This window comes from Octopus bimaculoides, chromosome 13, assembly GCF_001194135.2.
Source record: "Octopus bimaculoides isolate UCB-OBI-ISO-001 chromosome 13, ASM119413v2, whole genome shotgun sequence".
Taxonomy (NCBI): Eukaryota; Metazoa; Mollusca; class Cephalopoda; order Octopoda; family Octopodidae; genus Octopus; species Octopus bimaculoides.
In genome coordinates this window covers 5927608-5939107 of record NC_068993.1, presented here as the reverse complement: position 1 = coordinate 5939107, position 11500 = coordinate 5927608, and the positions used below count along the sequence as shown (strand labels likewise).

Below are 11500 nucleotides of genomic sequence, written 5' to 3'. Positions count from 1 at the left end.
ATATATATATATATATATATATATATATATATACATACATACATACATATATAATTATATTCATATATATATACATACATATTCATATATATACATATATCTATATATTTATATACACTTATATTTACTCATATATATATATTCTTATACACACACGACGATGCTTGAGCACACTTCACTTCATCCTCCCTGGATATCTGGATATCAATATATTTCTTGAAACGTTACAATATTAACAACTTTCGCATCACTTACTCTATATTGCACTTCGGCAACAACTACACTGCAGCACAAATTTCTGTAGACAATGTGATGACAGAAAACTACATCAAATTCCTTAAACCTCATGATCAGAGCTATTTTCCAAGCGCCGCCATGAAAACGAATTCATATCTTAAACCTCAACAACGCTAATGAGCCAATTTAACAAACGCGCAAATTTAAAAAGAATAATCGAAATAAGTCAGAGGATTATCCACTGTGCATGCGTCAATATTACACCGTATTTTGTCGAGGTATAAGATGCACCCCTACTTTAAAAAAAAGCAGATTTGTTTCATCATACATAATGAAAGATATTCTGAAGTGGTTTTGTAAGGGAAGACGTATAAGTCTCTTTTAGATCAACAGCATAGCTTATCTTATGCCTGTCTCACTCCCCAAAATTTCGGGCCTTGTACGTAGAGTAGAAAATATTTTTCTTATTATTGATAATCATTGTACCTGACGGAACTTATGTTCACCCGGCTCTCTAGCATACGGTATTTGGCCTGGTACCTGCGGTACGGCCACATTAGACGCATGCCAATTTTGGGATAGATTTAAAAACAAGTTCTTCTTATACACCGGTAAATATTTCTAACATACAACACGCAAAAGTCGAATAGCCACGGTAGGGGTTATGGAAATTATATAAATGCTAACAATTTCAAATAAAAGACTTAGAATTGATATTTGCAAACCTGCTTTCAACGTAAAACTGAATAAACAGTCGAGAAATGAGTTGAAATGAAAGGCATTGGGGAAAAAAAAATCATAAACGAGGATTGGCTTAACAGGAAAATTTCTTCCGCACAAAGAAGTGGTCAAGTGAACGGTCATTTGATTTGAAATCCATCCATTCCTACGAAGATTAATTCACTTTGAACATCTTCCAACTGAACAGCAGTTGATATTTGATGTTAGAGATTTACGCAATAACAAATATATTTATGTAAATATATTCCAGTGCTGCAATATTTCACACACATGCATACACACATTCATAGACGTGCGTGTATATCTACTCGTTTATCTATCTATCTGACTATTTCTTTATCTGTCTATTTGTTAGTCTGTCTTTATTTATCTGCCTATTTATACGTTTATGTCTGTCAATTCATCCATCCATTCATGCAGCTGTCTATTTGTCCAACCATACATACATCTAAATATCGTTCTTTGTGAATTTGTGCCAGCCTAAATATACAAGTCGAGTACAAATACAACTCGATTGTGTCCAACTACAAAGAAGCAGTGAATTGTTAGCGTGGTTAAAGTGTCTAATGAAATATCCTGCGGTAATTGTTCCGAAACTCGGAGTTCTGAATTCAAATCGCTCTGAAGACAGCTTTGCTTTTCATTCTTTCGGAGTTGACAAAAACGGCACCAATCCATAACAGAGAAAATATCCTATATTCTAAATGGCTAATGGTGCTGTTCTAAGTATCTTCATATAATGTGTCATCGTTTTTCTTTTAATTGTCATCATTATTTGAACTGTACAGTATGTGCTTGCTGTTGAAATGTTAATCAAGAATGGTGAGTTGGGGGGGGGGGGGTTGCGGCACCCTGTAGTACAAAATATATATTTTTTTTAACTGGTACATATATAACGTTATCTGTTTTGTTTTTATTTCACACATTACATTTTTTAATCACACAATTCTGACTACAACTATAGAATGTTTCCAATACTTTTTTTTAGTTGTTTGTATCTCGGGATAGAAGCCATCAAAATAATTCATTAAACAAATGAAAATTCTTGTATCTTTATTAGATTCCATTTAGCGCGATTCTGTCCCAAGCAGATTCAATCTGGCAAAGAGTACTCGAAGAATTTAACAAAATGGCAGAGAATTGCAGTTCTTTTTGTAGTTGTTTTCTACTACAAAATATCCAACGTTTGGTAAGTGGTGATATGATACTTCATTTATCTCTTCTGACGGAATTATCAGATTAAAATAATTGATTGCTTCATTCTGGAATGGTTCAATGGGTCTTAGTAAGATTCCACCTCAATACATATTTATTTTGATCTTGTTTTATTTGGAAACAAATTTTTTGGCTGAGCAAACATCAAAGAGGAATTTCTGTTTGAAAAAGAATGGCGAGTCCCGTGATTATTTTTATTTATTCATTTATTTATTTATTTACTACTTATTTAATTTTTTCTTGTCTCAGTCATTTGACTGCGGCCATGCTGGGGCACCGCCTTGAAGAATCTTTAGTCGAACGAATCAACACCAGTATTTTCTTTCTTTCAGCTTGTTATTCATATCTTTGTCGAACCACCATGTTACGGGGACGTAAACACACCAACACCAGATGTCAAGCTGTAGTACCTCACACACACACACACACACACATGTACAATAGGTTTCTCTGTCAACCAAATCTACACACAAAGCTTTAGTAGACACTTTCCCAAGGGGCTACTCATTGGGGCTGAACCTGGAACCATGTGGTTGGGAAGCAAACTTCTCATCAAATAACCACACCTGTGCCTATATATATTTATTGTGTGTTGGCACTCCGTCGCTTACGACGTCGAGGGTTCCAGTTGATCTAATCAACAGAACAGCCTGCTCGTGAAATCAACGTGCAAGTGGCTGAGCACTCCACAGACACGTGTACCCTTAACGTGTATTCAGCGTGACAAGGCTGACCCTTTGAATTACAGGCACAACAGAAACAGGAAGTGAGAGTGAGAGAAAGTTGTGGTGAAAGAGTACAGCAGAGTTCGCCACCATCTCCTGCCGGAGCCTCGTGGAGCTTTAGGTATTTTTGCTCAATAAACACTCACAATGCCCGGTCTGGGAATCGAAACCGCGTTTCTATGACCGTGAGTCCGCTGCCCTAACCACTGGGCCATTGCGCCTCCAATATTTATTGTAATTTTTAATAATTAGATTATGAATCATGCTCTAAAAAGCAAAAAACGAGTACTAGAGATCCCTTTACAAGATGGTACCCAGACAATTCTTAATTATTATAAGGATTTCTTTTTCTGTGAGTTTCTCTAATAAATCTGAATTTGAGCCTGAAGACATTTTGTCTCTCTTCTTACATAATTATCTAGCTTCTTTATTCAGTTTTAGAAAACAGCCGCCCCTCTCTATCATGGCCTGGATGCAGTTTCATTCCATGTTGCCAGATTTCTCTGCAAGGCTCTGGTTATACAAGAGAGGTTGTTATTGTTATTGGTTAGCCCCAGATGAGTCCTGAGCAAACAGATCTAACCAGGACCACCTCTTCATATTCTGAAGTGCCTTGGACCCAGGACCATGTTAACCAAAGCGTCCTTTGTTTCTAAAACAGAAGAATGTAATATGAGGGAGACATGGTTGCCTTTTATTCTAGCAAGTCAAGCAACCACGTAGAGGCTCTATCGATGGTTTAAGGTTCCAGTGGTGATAGCAGCAGCAGCAGTAGTAGTGTTTATAGAGGGAGTGGTAATAGTAGTAGTTGGAAAAGTAGCAGGTGACTAGGGACAGTAGAAGTAGTAATTTAAGTGGTTTAGTAGTAGTAGTAGTAGTAGTAGTAGTAGTAATAGTAGTAGTAGTAGTGGTGGTGGTGGTTGTTATGTTGGTGATAGTAGTAGTTATGGTGACACGATATTAATTGCTGTTTTCTGTAGTAGTAGTAGTAGTAGTGGTGGTGGTGGCATTGATGGCAGTTCAGTAGTGATGATGATGATGATAGTGATAGTAGTCATATAAAAACAAAACAAAAAAAAAAAGAATTTCTTGTGGTGTTGATGATGGTGTTGTTGCAGTTGTGGTCCTGTTGGCTGATTCCCAAACCAAAAGTTTAAATATTGGCATTCTCCAGTCAATTTTCACCTAGTTTATGTCAATAAAGGGCAGGTTGCAATATATTTAAGAGCCAGCACTGTTAAGTTGATGATGATGGTGATGATGATAGTAATCATCATCATCATCATCATCATCATTATCATCACCGTCAGAGGCAATATTAGCTGCAGCAACATTACCATAATTATTATTATTATTGTTGTTGTTGTTGTTACAGAGAATGAAAGACAAATCGCATAATTTAAACAACATCCGGGCAGAGGAATTGAAACAGAAATTATAAACACTATACACACGACTGTGTATGTGTGTGTGTATGTACGTATCTGGTACAAAATGCATGTGCAGATCTATATACATTTGTACGTGAATGTTACATTATATATATACATACACATACACACATATATACAGTTATAAATAGATATATATACATATATATATGTATACACACACACATATAGCGAGAGATATAGATAGATATATATACATATATATGTGCACACACTTACATATATATAGATATATATATATACATACACATATGTACACACACACACACACATATATAGATATATATATAGATATACATATATATGTACACACATACACACACACACACATATATATAGATAGGTATATATACATATATATGTAAACACACACATACACATATACATATATAAGTACACACACACACTTAAAATGTGCATGTATAATAGTACATTTACATGTGTGTGCATGTGAATAACAATACATTTACATGCATGTACATGAGTAGATATGTGTGTATATATATTTATGCGCGTGTACCAATATAATAATGTGTATCTACACACATACATTTACATGAGTGCATATATTTATGTGAGCATATATGCATCTGTATGAAACACATAAAGTATAGAATGAATTCTGGGTAAAAAGAGCTTCCAGGATGTGTATATGCCAGCAGTAAATTCTAGCAGAACAATATACCATTCCTTATCAATGGAATTTGCTAGAATCGAGTTGCTAATAAGGTTTAATTTAGGTACCATTATCTTTACATAATTTTGAAACCAGAAGTTTCAAAACTGGAATTTGTCCAAGATTCTTCATAAAACTAACAGACACAACATAACAGAAGTGACTATATTTAATAAATATTCATGGACGGAACCAGTGGTAGGGGTGGGGAGGTAATTTAGAGTAAAGGGGACGATTTAGTCCTGCCAGAGACAATGTCCCTCGAGCCAGTTTGTTTGTTCATTTGTTCTTCTGTCAACTGTTCTATGCTAGAATGAATTAAGTGAATACATTGCTGAGATATTGTTTTGCAGGTGAATGCTCTTCCTGTCACTAATCCTTAACTGTTTTTTTTTTTTCAAGAAAGGTATCTTTTATTCCATGCATCTTTGAAAGCACAAAGCCATCGGACAATTTGCTGAATGCAAAATGACAACAACATCAAGCGCAAATGTAAACAAGCACTCACATATTCTTTTCCACTCTGAGCACAAGGCCCGAAATTTGGGGGGAGGGAGCCAGTCGATTTGATCGACCCCAGTACGCAACTGGTACTTAATTTATTGACCCCAAAAGGATGAAAAGCAAAGTCAACCTTGGCAGAATTTGAACTCAGAACCTAAAGACAAACGAAATACTGCTAACGTTTCTGCCAGCTTGCAGCCTTATAAAACACTCACATATTTTTTTCTACTCTAGGCACAAGGCCCGAAATTTTGGGGGAGGGGGCCAGTTAATTAGATCAATCTCAGTATGCAATTAGTACTTAATTTATCGACCCTGACAAGATGAAAGGCAAAGTCGACCTTGTCGGAATTTGAACTCTGAACATAAAGACAGATGAAATACCACTAAGCATTTCGCCCGGCGTGCTAACGTTTCTTATTTCTTTATTGCCCACAAAGGGCTAAACATAGAAGGGACAAACAAGGACAGACAAAGAGATTAAGTCGATTACATCGACCCCAGTGCATAACTATCAGATAGTTACATTATACATGATATTCCTTCTAAGCTTTATGTACTCAGTGACAGTTTAGTATCACCAGTACACACTATCAAACAATATCATTCATATATTTTAATGACATGTTCGTTATAACTAATTAAAGAATACAGAAGCTGCTGTTTTAATTAGTAGCTACAGAATGTAGTGTATATTCTGACAAAAACATCATTGTTTTTATATTGTGGTATCTCTATTCAAGAGATACAATGAAGTTCTAAGGGATATTTTATTTACAATATGGTTATAAAATATATTTTTACTAAAAACTGTCATCTTAAAAATCATACATCATAAATTCCACACCTCTGCACTTTGTAAGAATAGGCACCAATTTGTTTGATGGGTGTGTGTGTGAGTGTGTGTGTGTGTGTGTGTGTATTTCTCTTACATAAATATTGTTGTCATAGTGCTAATTAGTTTTTGATTATTTTTAAAGAGCACTTTTCAATGAAAAATATCTCACTATAAAATTGAAATGTGTAGAGTGTACCAGGCTTTTATTCACACAAATATATACGTGTATGTGTGTGTGTGTGTGTGTGCGCGTGCGTATGTGTGTGTGTATGCACACACATACAAACTGTACATCATCATCATCATCGTTTAATGTCCGTTTTCGATGCTGGCATGGGTTGAACGGTTCAACTGGGATCTGGGAAGCCAGGAGGCTGCACCAGGCTCCAGTCTGATCTGGCAGTATTTCTACAGCTGGATGCCCTTCCTAATGCCAACCACTCCAAGAGTGTAGTGGGTGCTTTTTTTACATGTCACCGGCACAGGGACCAGATGGGGCTGGCATTGACCACGATTGGATGGTGCTTTTTACGTGCCACAGGCACGGAAGCCAGTCAAGGTGGCGCTGGCATCAGCCACATTCAGGTGGTGCTTTTTACATGCTACCGGCACGGGGATCACAACTAGAATTTCCATTTCGTTATTTCTCCTTCCAACAAATGAACAAAAGTGCTTCTGAAGACATGTGAAATGAGAAATTCTGTACTTTAGAAAACCAAGTAAAAGTTAGTGACAGCAAAGTTATCCAGTTATAAAACAATGCCCCGATAATGTATTCATCTAACCCATGCCAGCGTAGAAAACAAGCATATAAACGAACACCACACAAACATATATATATACACACATACATATACTTAAATGTACACACACATGTATATGCATGTGTGCAAGTACATGCATATCAGGCTGGGTTTCAACACTCCTAACAAAGATATCACAATAATATACAATTATTATTACGCTTGTGTGAATATATATATAAGTCTAATTCTATAACGAGTTACTAATTAGCTTTTCAATACACTCTCTCCCCACTATATATATATATATATATATCCACTCTTCTGTATTACTGAGTTTTCAATGAGGGTTTATTATTGTTCATAATGGAAACTTTCATTATAGTACTACATGCGCTGTCTCTCTCAACAACTCATGCATTTTCTATAGAAAATTGGCAAATAATTGATCTCCCACAAGACGGGTAGCATCGAGGTTAAGGATGTCAGAACCATGATTAAGTATTCTGGAACCATGCTATCATCCCATTGGATATAAAGCAATAATAGCATAAAATTACATAACTGGTTTATTAGTTCAATATTATATTCGCTTGTACAACCAAAGTTACATACTTACATTCAAGCAAATTTGGGAGTATCTATGGAGTCATTGCACTTGCAAGACATAGCAGCTAAATCTCTCTCAAATTACACCCTACCATCTCATATAAAGACAGGATACTTTAACCATTTAGCATTTAAACCTACCACACAAAAAGCATATGCGCTGGCGCCACATAAAAAGCACCCAGCACACTCTGTAAAGGGCATCCAGCCATGGAATCCATGTCCAAATAGACAATTGGAGCTTGGTGAAGTTCTCCTGCTCGTCAGTTCTTTGTCAAGTTGTCCAACCCATGTCAGCATGGGAAAATGGATGTTAAATGATGAAGATATCCAACCCAAATATTCTACCTGTTTTGTGTTCAAACTGGCCAGATCCAGCCTCTCACACCTACCCTACAATGTCATTCCCAAAACAACCATTCCCATCCTCAAAATCTCAAAACTATGCAAGACTAATTCAAAGCAGCATGAGCTTTTGTGAGTGGATTTGATAAGCTTGTCATGTGTGTGTGTGTGTGTGTGTGTGTGTGTGTGTGTGTGTGTGTGCATGCATGTGTGCGTGTGTGTTTGTTTGTGTCTTGACATCACATGATAGTCATAAAATAAGCATCAGTGTTATTCAAGCAGTGCCAATCATTTTTGCAATATTCAACCAAAACATGTCTGGTCATGGGCAAAAAAATGACCTTGTCCGGAAACAGGTGAGGGCTGGTGAAAGAAAGGTCATCTGGGCATAGAGAATCTGCCGCAATAAACTCTGTCTGACCCATACAACATGGAAAAATGAACATTAAAAGGAATAATAAAATCTATATAACATTAAAAAAAGTGGGAAAACACCACAGAGTATTTTTATTTGAAAGCATTTGGGTTTTTTCTTTTGGTTTTTGTGGTTTCTTCTTTGACATTTTACACCTTTTACCAATATATCACACATACACACACACCCAAATATATATACATATATACATACTATATTATGATGGACTCACCCTTCTGACAGTCATTTGGAATCAGTACATGAGCTGGGAATTATGAGTACCAATGTGTTGTTTCATAAACATATTGCCAAGATGGCGACAAAGTACAGAGAAGACCAGCAGGATACACTCAAAAAACATTTGCATCAACGAAACATAATCCTGACGGTCCTGTGGAAGACCCCTTTCTCCATCTTCATAATTTTTGCTCTTCCCAGATAGAAGCAATCAAATGGTCCAAAAGTGCTAACCTAATGACCACCACCATATAAATCCACCCCCACGATCCCCCTTTTATTCAATACTTCTCTTAGCCTTTCTTGAATTTGAAATACTGATCTGTATTCTTTCTCTATTGTATTTTCTAGCATACAAGTCAACATTATATATTGTGTACACATTCAAACTTTGTCACTATCTTTCCAAATCCTGCTACATTTTGCATGGAATTTCTGGTCCGCCAAAGTCATCTTGGTGTCTAAAATCAACCTGCCTTTTGTGGTTCTAAATTTTGGTCCAAAAAGTTCAACTTGTATGCCAGAAAATACAGTAATTTTTCTTCTAAAGAATGGCTTTCCTCTTAGTCTGTCTTTTAGAATGGCTTTCCTCCAGGTCTGTTCTACACATCATTTTCTCCCATTTTAAAAACTGCAATACTTCAAATTTTTTATTTGCTGCATTAATCTTTCCAAATTATTATCCCTGTGAAGGTAATTGGTCTTGTAGGTCAAGTGTTGGGTTCATAAATTTTGAATTGTGGATTCAATTTTCAGATAAAATTACATGTTGACCAAAGCATTTCTTTTCACATTTCTAAAGTACATTGCATTCACCTTTCAGGTACCGGTCACCACTGAAGAAAAGAAGTGTAACTCTGCAAGAACTAGCATCTCATTAAGAAAGGGAAGGTCTCTGCACTCCAAATAAATTCCAGCTTCCTGATCCTGTACACTAGAGACGCATAATGGCGTCAACAATAGCTATGACTATTTCCTCTCTTCTTACTCTTTGAATGGATAAAAACAAATTCTTTATCTCATTTAAGTCTTGTGGAGTTATTATTTAGGGGTTAATATAAATAGCTTACATGAAGGCTTTCACATGTGGTTACATGTAAGTTTGTCAGGAAGACTAATATGAAGATTTTGGCATGTAGATTTTTGTCATAAGTTTTTCACATGTGGGTTTTTTTAATTTTTGAACAAAGCAGGATTTGTTCTGGTATGTAGAATTAGAACATAAGAGCAATGAATAGGGATCACATGTTGCCATAACCTGTATCAGTAACATATAGAAGTCTTATGGAGGAGTGACATGTAGGATAAACATGTAGGGTTGAGGTGAACAGGACTCAAATGTAAGTTTGTTCCTATAGGCATTGCCAGTTTTGATGTAAATATTCTGGTCATGTGGTACTGACATTAGATAAGCCAACGGAGTTGAGATTGAAAAGGATAGAGCGCAGGTTCAATTCTAGGAAAGAGTAGTCTTGTTGATTAGAACTGCTAGTAGAAGTGGAACGACTTAGTTCTTGGATCAATGCTGTGATGGAATACACATCAAACAGCTTTTTGTTATGTCTGAAAAGAAACAAAAATATTACATAAAGATAAATATAGATAAATATAGATACATACAGATATATATAGATATATATAGAAAAAGTAGATATGCATATACACATTTTATGCACTGAGTGGTAAGGTTTTTCTTCATTTAGAAGAATGATAGTCGTGATGGTGATAGATATGTAACCAATAGCAATAAATGGTAATGATGGTGAAGGAAGGAAAAAGGAAAGGAAAGAAGGAAGGAAACTCCAAGTGTTTAAAATATAAGAAATAACTGAATTAGTCTTACCGAATTTTTGAGAGTTTCTGCAAAATGATGCTGAGTTTCTCAAATATTTTATCATCCATATTGGCTGCACGCAGCACTACAGCAACCGTCCGGAACCAGGTTTCATTGCTGCAACTCGTTAGGAATTGGTTCAAATGAGGAGACTCCATTGTCAATGGCAAGAACACGTCAATGGCATTGTTAACCAGAGTCTGAAATTTAGGAATCTTGGGTCATGATTCTCTTTAGATTTTGGGGGTCAATGTTACAAAAGGACCAACACTCTATCTGCACAGTATCAGTGACCCACAGACTCATTTCACACCAACACAGCTGTCTTTGACATGTACACTTGACCTGCTGGAATTAGCAGCCAAATTTCCCTCAAATCACACCTGACGATCTAATAAAAGTATTCCCACTCATACATATACAAACAAAAGCATACACACATATGCATATGTACACACACACACACACACATGCATGTGTACACACAGAAGCATACACAGATTTGTTGCAAATGAGCAAAGAGTCACAAAAGCAAAGAATGAAAAAGCTAAAAAGATTTCAATTGTCAAACCTTGTGAATGGGTTTCAAATACTGCAACACAACAGGAATCCCTTGATAAAAGAGGAACAATTCTTTACCACGGTCAGATTTCAGTTCATTCTTCAGGTCATCAAGTACATTGGCTAAGAAATCCACTGGGAATAAAAAATAAAAAAAATAAAAACAGAAAAATAATGTGTTATTCTTTTACTTGTTTCAGTCATTTGACTGTGGCTATGCTGGAGCACCACCTTTAGCCAAACAAATCGACCCCAGGACCTATTCTTTGTAAGCCTAGTACTTATTCTATTGGTCTCTTTTGCTGAACCACTAAGTCATGGGTATGCAAACACACCAGCATCAGTTGTCAAGTGATGGTGGGGAGAAGA

The 11500-nt window shown here is 36.1% G+C and overlaps 1 protein-coding gene across 1 annotated transcript in view; it reads right to left on the bottom strand.

Moving 5' to 3' along the window:
• Positions 1-8553: 8553 nt before the first annotated feature.
• The window catches only part of LOC106869270 (coiled-coil domain-containing protein 138), a 42870-nt gene continuing 39923 nt past the window's right edge, over positions 8554-11500 (bottom strand). The window contains exons 12-14 of the mRNA XM_014914942.2: positions 11142-11266; positions 10580-10770; positions 8554-10299 (exon numbers count right to left, since the gene is read on the bottom strand). Coding sequence (XP_014770428.1) covers positions 10125-10299; positions 10580-10770; positions 11142-11266 — 491 coding nt within the window. The 3' untranslated portion in view covers positions 8554-10124. The remainder of the gene's footprint in view (positions 10300-10579; positions 10771-11141; positions 11267-11500) is intronic.